Source organism: Corythoichthys intestinalis, chromosome 22 (genome assembly GCF_030265065.1).
Source record: "Corythoichthys intestinalis isolate RoL2023-P3 chromosome 22, ASM3026506v1, whole genome shotgun sequence".
NCBI lineage: Eukaryota > Metazoa > Chordata > Actinopteri > Syngnathiformes > Syngnathidae > Corythoichthys > Corythoichthys intestinalis.
In genome coordinates this window covers 1,020,578-1,036,732 of record NC_080416.1, presented here as the reverse complement: position 1 = coordinate 1,036,732, position 16,155 = coordinate 1,020,578, and the positions used below count along the sequence as shown (strand labels likewise).

Genomic DNA, 16,155 nt, shown 5'->3' with positions numbered 1-16,155 from the left:
TTTATAAACATGAACAAAAATTAGGAGAGAAGGCACTCGGTTCAGTTGAAATCCTTGCAAGGAGAAGGAGGGAAACTATACAATGCAATTTTGTACTACAAAATACAGCTTTCGCAATCGTTCTAAAAAAAACACAAAAAAAACCCCTCCTTCACCTCTCTTCTTATTTTGGATGGCCCAAGCAACAAGAGAGGTGTCAACCTTAAAAGGTTGGGGAGCAAAGCGGGCGATGCCAACTATGAATTTGTTTGGCTATGTGTATGCATGTAGGTGGGATTAATGCATGTGTTTCAGCACATTCCAGCAAAGCAAAACTGTTTCTGTTGTTGTCTCTGCCCTTGGGAAGGCAAGAGTCTTCAAGGCTTCTTCAAGAAAAACATTCCTTCTTTGTGAGCACAATGAGCAAAAGCATTTTTTCTTTGCAAGCAGCAATAAACATTTCTTCATTGCGAGCAATCATTGATTAGAGCAACTGTCGAATGAACATCTTAATAATAATCTCATCAAATACATTTCATGAAGCAATAGCATTTGGCAAGTAATAAAATCCAACAATATGATTTCTTAAATGTCCCAGACAGTTTAGTTTCTCAATGTCTGTGACTTGTCATTGAAGTTGACCTCTGGAACCTGGGCCGGTTTAAACCGGTCAGAATGACAAGGCAGTACTATCAAGAGCTAAACATGTCTATAGTTATCAATCACAAAAATGTTTACTGCAATCAATCATAGAACATCCTATTATAGCAGTCAATACTTTATTATGAGCCTTCATTGGTAAAAGCAATGATATCAGGGGTAGGATAAAATAAGTTTTTTTCTTCTTCCTACTCCCTTTCGATTGCAATTATTTTTGTTGAATTATACTGTATGTGTTTTGGTTTTTTTGTGGGTGCATGCTCGAAATAAAAAAACTTAATCAAAGCAAATATTTACTAGCCATTTAATAATTATCACCGTATCACAAGTCAACAAAAGGTTCCCGAGAAAAAAAAAAAAAAGACTTTTGAAGGCTCTCGCAGGGCAGGCAGTGGGCAGGAAGAAGGGTGTGTTGGGGCGTTGTTTAGGATTATTGTCTGGTTGTGGATTGAACAGGAGGATTGAGGAGTTACTGTTGTCAGGGCAACGAGGGTTGTGGATTTTGCCCCCTCAACGTCAAAGGGGGCTCTTGGAGTTTTGTCAGTCGTGTTATCAGTTGAATATCAGTCGTTCTCCGGTGTTCCTTGTGTTGGGACAGGACGTCCCGCCATTTGTACTGGACTGTCCGGGAGAACTGATTGCGAGAGTTGGTAGTGCAGACGTGGGCTTGTAGATGTCAGCGTCAATCTTGCTGAGTCAGTTGCATGACTTTGACGGCCCCTGGCCGTTTAATAGTTAATTTTCTGAGGTTCTTCCAGTCAGCTGATCGTCGCCTCCACCAGCTGGCCGTTTCCCCTCCCACTGTGACGACAGCTGATCGACGCAGGACGGACCGACGTCACCACCGCTGATTGGCCACGGGAAAAGGCGCCAAGCTTCTTAAACCTGCCGCTGTCAACGCTCTATGAGGTCACATATGACAGCATTCTGCCGCGGTCCTCCTCGCTAGCTATTTGCTCGCCATTCACGCTCGTTTGCATTTGATCGCTAGTTTGATACACTCCCGCTTTTTCGGTGAGGTCTTTTGTGTTTATTCGTTATTGGATCGTTTTTGTTCACCACTGTAAATAAGAGCACTGAAGCAAGTAAGGGTAAGTCGCCATTTCTGTTCAACCCGTTTTCTCCTGTTTTGTATAGAGTGGGAAGTTAGGTTAGAAGCTGTCTTTTCTTTGTTCCTTTTACATGATCAGGGTTTAGTTAGCGGGTGGGGTTTAAGTGTAGTTCCTTTTGTTTGTTGTTTTGGCCTGGGCTTACCCTGAAGTCACGCTTCGTCGGCATTCTGTACATATTCATTGCGAGTTTGATTGTTCTGTAAATAAATTTGTGTCCACTCGTACATTTGTGTGGCTTGTTTTATGTTACGCCCTTCGCGAGCCGTCTTTGGCACGGAACAATGACGCACACGTTGGGCTTCCGTGATAAGAAGGCGTCATGTATCTCATATGCCCTATATTCTCCTTGTTTTCCTTAAACGATGGTATAAGTGCTATTTATTTTGGTTGTGTTAGAGTAATACAAACAGTCGATCGGTAAATACGAGGAGAGATACTATTCCCTGATTGTTAGAATAATGCAAACAGATGGTGACTACGAGAAAAGGTCCTTCAAGATGCACTGAAAATTGTGTGCATAAAAATGTGGTTTCAATCCAAAGCGAAAGTTGCTTTGGCGCAAGCAAAAAGCTCGGTAGCATGCGCTTTTCTTGCTACTCTGTGCAGCGATAAAACAGCAGCCGCATCATTCCCTTTCAACCTTTTGAGCCGTGTTAGGATTTTAATGAGCTTTTGCATGCAAAAATTTGCTCAGCACTTTACCGAGCGGTCCCCGACACACACTGGAGTCATGTGATGAGTTAGCCTGAAGGAGGCTCGCGCACAGATGCCGGCGTACGAGAAAACCTGCCGACCAATGAGAAATAATGCCATCTGATTGCGGCGGAGAGGCCGGCAGGGAGCACGTCGAGTTGTGGGGGGGCACGTTGAGCCGGCAGGGGGGCGGGGTTCAGGAAATCGGCAGCCTGGCGAGCGAGCTGACAGGAGCGCGGCAGCGCTGCCAGGAAACACATCAGCTGCCTCCTGTGTTTACACCCAAAGGCTCTCAAAAACATTGCATTGTTACCTAGTGGAAAGTTATTTTTCACAGTTCCGTGGTGTCTTCATAACAACTCCCTGACACTCAAGGGTCAAAATGCACACATAGAATGCAGCCATGACTCTGGTATTATAAGAAAATACGAAGGACGCAACAAAATTGCATTAAAATCCTATTCATTGTGATGATATTTGAGATTTTGAGGGATGAATCAGCCGTCTGATTTTGTTTTCGCTTTAACGCCATCCAAGTTGAAGTTGGCCATTACATAAACATAACAAATTACTCTATCATATACAACTCCTCGCAAAAAGTATGGAATCGCCAGTCTCGGACGAGCACTCATTCAGACATTTTATCGTGTAGAACAAAGTCAGATAAAAAGCTTGAAAAAATAATGAATTAGTTCAAAAATGCAACTCTTTCGCATTCAGAAACACTAAAAGAAATCAATTAAAACATTGTGGTGGTCATTAAATGTTAATTTTATAGAGCAAGTGCTGGGAAATAAATATACAGTAGGCAGTATGCCAGGCGGCGGACGACCGAACAAAACAACCGAGAGGACGCCTGGAATGCCAGGCGCTGGACGACGGAGCGTACGACTGAGACCACCGTGCAGCGGGCTCGCCAAACAGACCCCGCAGAGATTAAAAAATAATCCATCGTTATGAGACAGATGAAGATGAGGGAAAAGTTTACACGGCAGGTGCGGCGACCACGGCGTCATCTTTCAGTTGTCATGTGTAAACAAATTGTTACTTTGCTGTCAAAAGCTCTATTTGTCTTGTTCATTATGATATTTTGTAAAAGGAAAACATTATTCAGATGCTTGGGATGTAACTAATGCAAAAAATAGCTGTGTTAAAGTCAAAGTTATGTTTGAAATGTATGCGTTTACAAAAAGCTAATTTTCTCCCGTTTTTTCATCAGAAATTGGAAAATTGCTCAAACTAAGCTATTTTCTAATGCTGATTTCTAAAGGGTGGAAAAAGATATGAACTTTTTTTTTCTGTGGGCCTTGCAAAATCGGTCAAAATCCAGAAAAACGGCCGGGAGCGAAGGGCCTTGCTCTGGTGAAAATGGTTGGGAGTGAATGAGTTAATGTCGGGTGAAAGTTTGGCGAACCTCCCTTAAGCCACACTCCATCACGTTTGCTTGTAGCGTTAGCCGCTAGCGTTAGCCTACCGGGCTACTGTATGTTTGGCTTCTTGATAACCACGTGACTCCTTACGTTAACACACTGACTGCTTTCTTAAAGGGGAATGAACATAGCCGAACAACACAGAGCCAAAGCGGGATAAAAGACTGTATTTTCTTGTTTTATTAAATTACCGACATGGTCAAAATTGCGTCGGTCATCGTGAAGAATTTCGGTAACGGTAAATTTTCAGTGCTCGACTTCACAGAGGTCCCAGGCTTCTATCCCCAGAGTTTTGGCCACAAAATTTGTGCCCCACACCTTTTTCTAACACATTTTTGGAGGCTAGCTTTTGATGTTAATTTATAAACATTTCCCAAATTTTGAATGCAATTATTTTCTTTCCAAAAAGTGTACGTTTTTTATCAATAAAAAAAAAAAAAAAAACAATTTTTTGGGGGCCTCTACAATGATACAATCGCTCTTTGTGGGCGCATTCCCAGCCTGTAGCAACACTGCACATGAAATGAAACGCTTGTTTCTTCGCTCGTTGTTTCTCACTGCGATCACACGTCAAGACGGACACTTTCTCCAAGCATTCCGTTCAAACTCTGGTGTGTCTCCCCGGTCGCTGATGTTTCCAACTTTTGTTTACGGAATGATTTACACCTGTAAGGAGTTCCTCAGGAGCGCTTGTGTACAGCTCACGTCTTGGTATCATGTCACGTTTGGAATTTCAAATCCTCATTAACCGTAACGACGAAACGGGATCGACGGCTGGCGTAGCAGATGAAAAGGAGCTCTGCAGACAGTGTGGCGCTTGAAAGCAAAAAAATTTGACAAATTGAGTCTCGCCGGGTGATGGAAGTGGCAAACGCTGAGACTCCTCATTGGTATTCTCGTGCCAAACGCACAAAAGTCGATTCGGGGAGGAACTTTACATGAAGGAATTGTCTGTGAAAACACCTTCACTTATTCTGCTGTTGCACATAGGCAGCTTATATATTGGTGTAACTGATAAGGATTAGAGGTGCACGATAATTATCGCTCCGATAATAGGAATTATGACGTCATCCCAATAAATCCAATAACAATATATGTTATCGGGCCTATTAATAATATTTTTGGTGTGGATTGGGATGTGTATGTTTGTTTCCACTCCTGTTTTGCCAGTATGCAAAGGCTTGTTACTGTTCTAGAGGCCGTATTTTTCCTTCACTGAGTTCTAAACTTGACTATGGCAATTAGCAAATGTTTGTATTTTATAGTGTTTGGTTTACAAGTTATTGAGAGGCCTTTTGGTTATTGATAGGCTTTCTGTTCTATAACTGCCAGGTTAAGAACGTTGTTTCATTGACCAAGACGACAAAAGTCTCCTTTCCTGTTGCACCAAATGTTTTATCTGCTGACAAACTACAATACCTGTTGGGCTTGTGTTTTTTTAGATCAGTGGTCGTTGTTCAGGGGACACATCGTCAATGATATTGAGTGATTGATATACATTAAAAAATTATATATATATTATCGGTTATCATTTCGGTATCGGCCTTGAAGAGCAGGACGTTTTCAAATAATGGTTTCAAAAAATGGATATCGTGCACCCCTAATAAGGATGCTCTTATTGTTGATTAATGCGTATCTTCAAGCGCAAAAATGTTCTCAGGACAATTAGATTCTTTGCAATTGTGATACGATAGCTGCCAATGAATTCATACACAAATTACTCACTGTCATTTTTTTTTCTCCATTGTTTCATAAATCCTGACACACATTTTGAATGCAAACATTTACCCAACCAAATTTTTAGATGCAAATTTTGGCACCCCAAATTTTGGATGTAACGTTCTTTTCCACCTACCATGCTGGCCAAAAGTATTGGCACCCCTGCAATTCTGTCTAATAATGCTCAATTTCTTCCAGAAAATGATTGCAATTACAAATGCTTTGGAAGTATTATTTTGCTTGCAATGAAAAAACACAAAAGAGAATTTTAAAAAAAAATCAAATCATTATCATTTTACAAAAAACTCCAAAAATGGGCTGGACAAAAGTATTGGCACCGTATGAAAAAACATGTGATGCTTCTCTAATTTGTGTAAAGAACAGCACTTACTTGTGGCACATAACAGGTGGGGGCAATAAAAAAATCACATTTATAGCCTGTTAAAATGGATTAAAGTTGACTCAACCTCTGTCCACATTGAGCATAAAGAAAAGAAAGAAGAGCAAAGAACTGTCGGAGGACTTCAGAAGCTTGTGAGGAAGCATGGGATATCTCAAGGCTACAAGTCCATCTCCATAGACCTGAATGTGTCTAACGTGCGCAGTGTCATCTATAGGTTTAAAGCCCATGGCACTGTGGCCAACTTCCCTACATGTGGACAGAAAAGAAAAACGGACGAGAAATTTCAACAAAAGATTGTGTGGATGGTGGATGAAGAACCTCAACTAACATTCAAACAAGTTCAAGCTGTCCCGCAGTCCGAGGTTACAACAGTGTCAACCCGTACGATCTGTCGGCCTCTGAATGAAAAGGGACTCTATACCCAGGAAGACCCCACTTCTGACCTGGAGACATAAAAAAGCCAGGATGTAGTTTGCCAAAACCTACCTGAGAAAGCCAAAACTGTTTTGGAAGAATTGTGTGGTCTAAAGTAGGGCTTTTTGGGAAAATTCTTCAATATAGATGTTACAGGAAAAATACGAGGCCTTGAAAGAAAAGAAAACAGTCCCCACAGTCAAACATGGCAGCGGTTTCCTGATGTTTTGGGGTTGCTTTGCTACCTCTGGCACTGGACTGCTTGACCGTGTGCATGGCATTATGAAGTCTGTAGACGACTAACAAATTTTGCAGCTTAATGTAGAAAGCTGGGTCTGCCTTCGAGGTCATGGGTCTTCCAGCAGGACAGTGACCCAAAACATACTTCGAAAAGCACTAGAAATGGTTTGACAGAAAGCACTGGAGACTTCTAAAGTGGCCAGGAATGAGTCCCATAGAACACCTGTAAAGAGATCTGAAAATGGCACCCTTCAAATTAGGAGTGGGAACCTCTTGGTACCTCACGATACGATACGAGTTGCGATACAAAGCTCACGATAACGTTGATCTGACGATATGGCGATACAACGATTATCGATACATTGGTCAGGAAATCATTCTAGGATATTTTACAAACAGCTAATTAAGAGAAAAACAAGCTTCTAGTGTGAATTGGAATGAGTTTATCACTAGTAGACGTCCAATCCATTTGAACTGGGAGGCTGCCATCCCTTCCACTTCAAACTGATTGAATGTCTATGGCTGTCAGTGGCAGTCAATGCCAGGCAATTAGGTAATTTTGGGCTATTTAAAGTCTCACTGGAACAGCACCAAACAAAAGTTCCAGCATCATCACCTTGTCCAATGCAGATTTTTGACTCTTGGTATCTTGTACAATGCAAATTCTTGACTCTAGACTAGGTGATGATGCTGGAACTTTTGTTTGGTGCCGTTCCAGTGAGATTCACAAAGATGATTGCCTGAAGAAGACATCGAAATTCCATCAGTCTTTGATGATATGGGGCTGCATGTCAGGCAAAGGCACTGTGGTTAAATCTTCAATAAATGCACAAGTTTACATTGAAATTTTAGACAGCTTTCTTAATCGCTCCAATTGAAAATATGTTTGTCATTTCCAAGATGACAATGCATCATGCTACAGAGCTAAAACTGTTAAAGCATTCCTTGGAGAAAGACTCATCCAATCAATGCTATGGGCTGCAAATAGCCCAGATCTCAACCCTATTGAAAACCTGTGGTGGAAATAGAAAAAAAAAAAGGTCCACAGCAAGGCTCCGACCTGCAAGGATGATCTGGCAACTGCATTAAAAGAGAGTTGGCACCAAATTGATGAAGAATACTCATCAAGTCCATGCCTCTGAGACTGCAAGTTGTCATAAAAGCCAGAGGTGGTGCTACTAAATACTAGAGATGTGTTTTGATTGTTATTTCTTTGTTTGTTTCTCTTGATTCCATATTTTTTTCTTCAGAATGGAGTGATTCCATATACATTTCCTTGCACTTGCTCTATAAAAGTAACATTTACTGACCGCCACAATGTTTTCTATTCATTTCTTTTAGTGTTTCTGAATGCTAAAGAGTTGCACTTTTGAACTAATTCGTTATTTTTTCAAGCCAAGCTATCTGGGTTTGTTCTACATGATGAAATGTCCGGGTGAGTGCTCGTCCGAGACTGGTGATTGGCCAGCAGTGTATATTTTGCGTTTGAATGGAAATTTTGGGCCACAAATATTACCATGCAAACAGTTTTTCGGACAAAAAGTTTTTATCTCCACTTATTCTCACTACTACGAATACTACACTAACAATTATTTACTGTTCCGAAGACTGTTAAAAACGACCGAAATGAATATTTAACTTTATTAAACATTTTCAAGCAAGATTTAAGCTCGGCAACAGCGTCAATCCTTTCCTATGAGCATTGATTCAGCGAGTATAAGTGGAAGCAATCAATAATTAATCAATGAGCAATCAGCTAGAGGCATGCATAATTGATCAACTCAGTAGGACCACCGAGCGGCACCCTATGGTGGGCTTTCCTGTGCCTTTCTATTTTTACCTCTGCCAAGGATCTTCAATAATAACGACAGCCCTAAATTTCAGATCACGACGCTGATCAACCACAAAGAGCGGCCCAAGAAGTCCGAGCGCACTCTGGCGGCCATCCAGCGCGTCGGCCAGGCGGTCAGCGTGGCGGTGGGCCGCTTCGTCGCCGTCGGAGAGGCCATCGCCGTCGAGAACCACGAGCTTAAGGAGGAGATGGGACACGCCTGCTTTGAGGCGCGGCGTGCGGGTGAGTCTTCTTCGCTTGAAATTCGAATGACAAAAGTCTTCGGACACGTGGAACGTCTTTGCCGTCGCGGTCACGCAGGGGACGCCATAGCCCAGCTGACCGACGTGGGCGCGGCCTGCTCGCCTCCTTCACATTCGGTGACGGTGTTCAGCGACCGCACCGGCATGGTGAAGGCCGCCCGCCTCTTGCTGTCATCTGTCACCAAAGTTCTGGTGTTGGCCGACCGCATCGTCATCAAGCAGATCGTGGCGTCGCGCAACAAGGTGACTTGCGGGAATATACAGTGGTCTGAAAAAGTATCTGAACCTTTTGGAATTTCTCACATTTCTGCATAAAATCACCATCAAATGTGATCTGATCTTTGTCAAAATCACACAGATGAAAAAACAGTGTCTGCTTAAAGTAAAACCACCCAAACATTTATAGGTTTTCATATTTTAATGACGATAGCATTCAAACAATGACAGAAGGGGGGAAAATAAATAAGTGAACCCTCTGCCTAAGGAGACTTAAAGAGAAATTAAAACCATTTTTTACCAAACAATTTAAGTCAGATGTGTGCCCAATCTCTGATGAGTGGTTTAAAACTGCCCTGCCCACTATAAAACACACACCTGGTAAGAATTGTCCTGATGAGAAGCATTGTCTGATGTGCATCATGGCACGGTCAAAAGAGCTGTCTGAAGACCTGCGATCAAGGATTGTTGATTTGTATAAAGCTGGGAAACGATACAAAACCATCACTAAAAGTCTGAATTTTCATCAATCCACCGTCAGAGAAGTTGTCTACAAATGGAGAGAGTTTGGCACAGTTGCTTCTCTCCCAAAGAGTGGCCGTCCACCAAGAGTTCAGCGCAGAATACTCAGAGAGGTAAAAAAATAACGCTGGAGTGTCTGCAAAAAACTCACAGAAATCTCAGTGCACACATCAACTATATGTAAAACTATGGCCAAGAATGTTATTCATGCTGTCTAAAAAAAAAAAACAAACATTGTTGCTCGTTTAATGTTCGCAAAAAGGCACTTCGACACCCCACAGCAAAATATTTTGTGGACTGATGAAACCAAAGTTGAATTGTTTGGGAGTGACACACAGTGTCATGTGTGGAGGAAAAATGGAGCAGCTCACCAACATCAACACCTCATCCCTCTCCGTGAAGCATGGTGGATGGAGCGTCATGATTTGGGGCTGTTTAGCTGCCTAAGGGCCTGGACAACTTGCAGTCATTAATGGAAGAATGAGTTCAAAAGTTTTGCTGGAAAACCTGAGGCTCTCTGTCAGACTGTTGAAGCTAAAAAGAGGATGGATGCTGCAACAAGACAATGGTCCAAAACACAGAAGTAAATCAACTTCAGAAGAACAAAATACACTTTCTGGAGTGGCCAAGTCAAAGCCCAGACTTGAACCCCATTGAGATGCTGTGGCACGACTTAGACAGCAATTCATGCCAGACATCCCAGGAATCTGACAGCAGTTTTGTAGAGAAGAATGAGCCAAGATTAGTCCTGATCGATGTGCCAGACTGATCTGCAGCTACAGGAAGCATCTGGTTGAAGTTATTGCTGCACAAAATTTAAATGTAATGGTTTACTTACTTATTCTTCCCACTTTTGTCATTGTTTCCATACTATCCCCATTAAGATATGAAAACTTATAAATGTTTGGGTGGTTTAGTTAAAGTTTTCATCTGTGTGATTTTGACAAAGATCAGATCACATTTGATGGGTGATTTTATGCAGAAATGTGAGAAATTCCAAAAGGTTCCGATACTTTTTCATACCACTGTATTCTTTATCCTCTGTGAAAATCATTGACGTCCAAACAATTTTGACTAGGAGGGTTGGCAATGGTCAGTCGCTGTCTAGCGCCATCAATGGCACTGAGTATTCACAACCAGCTCCCTCAATCTATATGAATTAGGACGTCTTGTGTTGTCACTGGCAGTCACTGAGGTAATGATGTATGACACTGCCCTCTGGTGGCCAAGGCGTGCACACCAGAAAGACCAGTACGATCCCAATGAATTATCACAACGCACTGTTTTAGTTGTCGACATGACAAAACTTGCAGTTGTCTCGCTATGTTACAGTCATCCAAGACATGTTTTTAGCTAGTCGTCGCTACGTCATCGTCATGAAAAAAATGTTCGTTGACTAAATATTTTCGTTAACGAAAACATCACTGGTTGAAACACATGTATTTAGTATTCAGTTGCACCACCTCTGGCTTTTATGACAGCTTGCAGTCTCTGAGGCATGGACTTGATGCGTATTCTTCATTAATTTGGTGCCAACTCTTTGATTGCAGTTGCCAGATCAGCCTTGCAGGTCGGAGCCTCGCTGTGGACCATATTTTTTCAATTTCCACCACAGGTTGAGATCCGGGCTATTTGCAGGCCATGACATTGACTGGGTGAGTCTTTCTCCAAGGAATGCTTTAACAATTTTAGCTCTGTGGCATGATGCGTTGTCATCTTGAAAAATGACAAACATTTTCAATTGAAGGGATAAGAAACCTGTCTAAAATTTCAATGTAAACTTGTGCATTTATTGAAGATTTAACCACAGTGCCTTTGCCTGACATGCAGCCCCATATCATCAAGGACTGAGGGAATTTTGATGTTTTCTTCAGGCAGTCATCTTTGTAAAACCCACCGGAACAGCACCAAACAAAAGTTCCAGCGTCATCACCTTGTCCAGAATCTGCATTGGACAAGGTTATGATGCTGGAACTTTGGACGGAGGGAATTTGGATGTTTTCTTCAGGCAGGCATCTTTCTAAATCTGACTGGAATAGCACCAAGCCAAAGTTCCAGCATCATCACCTTGTCCAATGCAGATTCTGGACAAGGTGATGACGCTGGAACTTTTGTTTGGTGCTGTTCCAGTGAGTTTTAAAAAGATGACTGCCTGAAGAGAACATCAAAATTCCCTAAGTCCTTGATGATATGGGGCTGCATGTTAGGCAACGGCACTGGGGTCCAATACAAATTCTTGACTCTTGACAAGGTGATGATGCTGGAACTTTGGCTTGGTGCTGTTCTAGTGAGTTTTACAAAGATGACTGCCTGAAGAACACATCAAAATTCCCTCAGTCCTTGATGATATGGGGCTGCATGTCAGGCAAAGGCACTGTCTTCCAATGCATTGAAATTTTAGACAGCTTTCTTATTCATTCAATTGAAAATATGTCATTTTCCAAGATGACAATGTATCATGCCACAGAGCTAAAACTGCTAAAGCATTCCTTGGAGAAAGACTCATCCAGTCAATGTCATGACCTGCAAATAGCCCAGATCTCAACCCTATTAAAAACCTGTGGTGGAAATTGGAAAAAATGGTCCACAGCAAGGCTCCGACCTGCAAGGATGATCTGGTAACTGCAATCAAAGAGAGTTGGCACCAAATTGATGAATAATGCTCATCAAGTCCATGCCTCAGAGACTGCAAGCTGTCATAAAAGCCAGAGGTGGTGCGACTAAATACTAGAGATGTTTTGTTATTTCTTTGTTTGTTTCTCATGATTCCATATTTTTTTCCTCAGAATGGAGTGATTCCATATATATTTCTCTGTACTAGCTCTATAAATGTAACATTTACTGACTAGCATAATGTTTTTATTCATTTCTTTTAGTGTTTCTGAATGCTAAAGAGTTGCACTTTTGAACTAATTCATTATTTTTTTTCAAGCTTTTCATCTGAGTTTTTTCTACACGATAAAATGTCTGAGTGAGTGCTCGTCCGAAACTGGTGATTCAATACTTTTTGCTTGGGATTGTATATTTTGATGATTTGGCATGTTCCAAATAAGCAAACATAACAGAAGTTCACAGTTTTAAACAATTCAATTTGACCATTAACACAACTAGAGACCTGTTCGGCCGCGTGTGCCAGGTGACGTTTCTCAATCGCGCGTCCTAAAATAAAAGCTGCGAATGAAGCAGCTGCGTTTTGGCGAAGCAGCAAAGTCAGACGACACGCTCGCTTATGCGGCAGCTTTTTCTGCCCTCGCTCGCTACACAACGTGACAAAGACGCACACGCACGCAATACGAAATAACACAAAGAGGAAAGTATAGTAAGAGAGCACAGTAATTGCATTTGCTGCTAATGGAAGAAGACAAACAGACGGACAGGCGGCTTGCTATTCTGGCTTGTTATTCACCTTCCCTTCCCTAATTGCTGATCTCCAGACTGTAGAAAGCTAAAAAAAACAAAAGAGAAAAACAACTCTGTGCCATGTATAATGTGGTCTTTTATAAATCTTTTATATACTGTACATTATTTTTTTCGTCAACTGAGTAGTACAGATTTGTTTTTTTTAGGGCTGTCAAACGATTAAAATTTTTAATCGAGTTAATTACAGCTTAAAAATTCATTAATCGTAATTAATCGCAATTCAAACCATCGATAAAATATGCCATATTTTTCTGTAAATTATTGTTGGAATGGAAAGATAAGACACAAAACTGATATATACATTCAACATACTGTACATAAGTACTGTATTTGTTTATAAATGCAACAAGATGGCATTAACATTATTAACATTCTCTTAAAGTGATCCATGAAAAAAAAGACTTGTAGTTCTTAAAAGATAAATGTTAGTACAAGTTATAGAAATTTTATATTAGAACCCCTCTTAATGTTTTCGTTTCAATAAAATATGTAAAATTTTCAATCAAAAAATAAACTAGTAGCCCACCGTTGTTGATGTCAATAATTACACAATGCTCATGTGTGCTGCAGCCCATGAAATCAGTCGCACCCAAGCGCCAGCAGAGGGCGATAAAACCCCAAAAAACACAAGTAACAAGTGGACTTTGCACTGTGCTGTCATTTTAATCTGTTTGCGTCAAATATTTCAACGTGATTAATTTAAAAAATTAATTACCATCCGTTAACGCGATTTTTGACAGCCCTAGTTTTTTTTTTTTTTTTGGGGGGAGGGTGGTAATTAAACACTTCTCTCTGGTGTCAGGTCCTTGTGACTCTGGAGCATCTGGAGCGCGTGAGCACCTTCCAGGAATTTGTGCAGATCTTCAGCCAGTTTGGCAACGAGATGGTGGACTTCGCCCACCTCACGGGAGACAGGCAGAACGTGAGTAGCGTGCCGAGGAAGTGCCAAAAAGCGTCTTTTTTTTTTTTTTTTCCCATTGAGTGACACTTCCCTCGGAATTAAATGCAAGTGTGATTGCTGTGATGTGTCTTGATGGAAGTTTTATGGTTTAAGCAGAGGAAAAGAGTATTTCGAGGCAGAGTACAACTACAGGAAACGCTCTAGCTTCTTAACACTAGAACTACCAAGGGTGGATTAGTCGATACAAATCACTTTTGTAACCAGAGAGGGGTCATCTGACCCTAATCAGCATATCTTTTGTGAGCACTGAGTTTCTCATTAGTCATTCCCTTTCACACTCACAAAACCACAGGGTTGGATTGCTCCAACTAGCATCTTGAGTGTTTTCGGGGCAGGGCTGCCTAGGCATTTTTTGATAGTGGACCGCTCAGGCAGGCAGTCGGGCGGACAGCCTTTTTACTTATTCCAAAAGCTGCAGTTTGCCAACTTTATGTACTGTATACTGAAGCTTGTGTTTGCTGTGACAAAACAGCTGTTTGAGCTGCTGTGGAAAGTTCTTTGGTTGGTTTGTGTGCTTCAACAGAATAAACTGTTAACCTTGACAACTGAATGTTGGACTTGTCAAGACAAAGTAAAGGTGCTTAATGGGATTGATGTTCTAACAGCTGTTCTAACACTCGATTTTCGAAAATGTAGACAGTCTACAGCTACATGTCTGGATGCTAGTCGTAGTTTTATGCCACATGGGCCTCTCATCATTTTTACACTAACCCAGGAGTTAACAAGTCTGGATTAGCAAATATTCAAGATGCTAATTGCTGCTATCCAGAGTGAAACCCCCTCTTCACACCCAGGCTGCTTGATTACTTGTTTGAGTGGTCTATTGTTTGACAAAGCCAAGTCCTCAGTTTGGTATCAGGGTCATTTGACGCCTTTTCGGTATTTATTTATTGGCAAAAAAAAAAAACAGGACTTCCAGCGTTAAGTATAATATAAAAGCCAAGAAGAAACTAGAAAATGCAGTTTCTGGAGAAGTTGCATGGTTAGCTTTGCTGTGCTGGTCGGTATTCTTGTCGTGTATTTGCACGTGTGTGTAGTACAAATACAATTATGCATGAGTACGCGTGCCCGTAGTACAAGTAGAACACACCAAATCAATACCAACGGCCTATCGACTTTTGAACTCACAACAAAGCATTGGAGGTCATTAAATTTGCCCCCAAAAAATCCCATTAAATCCCACTGAAACTTTACATACAGTGGTAAGAAGAAGTATCTGAACCGTTTGGAATTTCTCACATTTTTGCATGAAATCACCATCAAATGTGAGCTGATCTTTGTCAAAATCACACAAATGAAAAAAACAGTGTCTGCTTTAACTAAAACCACCCAAATATATAAAGGTTTTCATATTTTAATGATGATAGCATGCAAACAATGACAAAGGGGGGATAAATAAGTCAGTGAACCATCTGCAGGGTTTATAGCAGGGGTCTCCAAACCGGTCCTCAAGGGCCGCCGTGGGTCCTGGTTTTTGTTCCAACCAATCAAGTACTGACAGTTTAACCAATGAAGTTTCTGCTAAAACAAGCAGCACCTGACTGCAATCTACTGATTACACTTGTAAGACACCAGATTGTTGCATAGGTGTTGTCTTTTTTTTTTTTTTGTTGGAATGAAATCCTGCGCCCACTGCGGCCCTATGTTGAATAGTTTGAAGACCAATGATTTATAGGTTTTCATATTTTAATGAGGATAGTATGCAAACAATGACGGAAGGAGTGGGGGGAGTAAGTCAGGTAACCATCACATTCAATATTTTGTGCCCCCCCCACCCCGCTTTGGCAGCAATAATTCAAACGAGACGCTTCCTGTAGCTGCAGATCAGTCTGGCACTTCTAATCTTGGCCCATTCTTCTCTACTAAACTGCTCTAGTTCAGTCAGATTCCTGGGATGTCTGGCATGGATCGCTGTCTTTAGGTCATGCTACACCATCTCAATGGGTTTTAAGACTGGACTTTGACTTGGCCACTCCAGAAAGTGTATTTTGTTCTTCTGAATCCATTCTGAAGTTCATTTACTTCTGTGTTTTGGATCATTGTCTTGTTGTAGCATCCATCCTGTTTTTAGCTTCAACTGTCCTCAGGTTTTTCCTTCAAAACTTTTGAATTCATTCTTCCTTTAATGATTGTCCAGGCCCTGAGGCTGCAAAACAGCCCCAAATCATGATGCTCCCTCCACCACGCTTCATGGTGGGGATGAGGTGTTGATTTTGTTGAGCTGTTCCATCTTTCCTCCACACAAGAGGTTGCGTGTTACTCCCAAACAATTCAACTTTGGTTTCATCGGAC

General features: G+C 41.4%; 1 protein-coding gene across 4 annotated transcripts in view; it reads left to right on the top strand.

The window, feature by feature from the left end:
• The window catches only part of ctnnal1 (catenin (cadherin-associated protein), alpha-like 1), a 70,438-nt gene that overhangs the window by 34,666 nt on the left and 19,617 nt on the right, over positions 1 to 16,155 (top strand). For all 4 annotated transcript variants that reach the window (XM_057828602.1, XM_057828603.1, XM_057828604.1 and 1 more), the window contains exons 2-4: positions 8,535 to 8,724; positions 8,803 to 8,987; positions 13,705 to 13,824. In XM_057828602.1, coding sequence (XP_057684585.1) covers positions 8,535 to 8,724; positions 8,803 to 8,987; positions 13,705 to 13,824 — 495 coding nt within the window. The remainder of the gene's footprint in view (positions 1 to 8,534; positions 8,725 to 8,802; positions 8,988 to 13,704; positions 13,825 to 16,155) is intronic.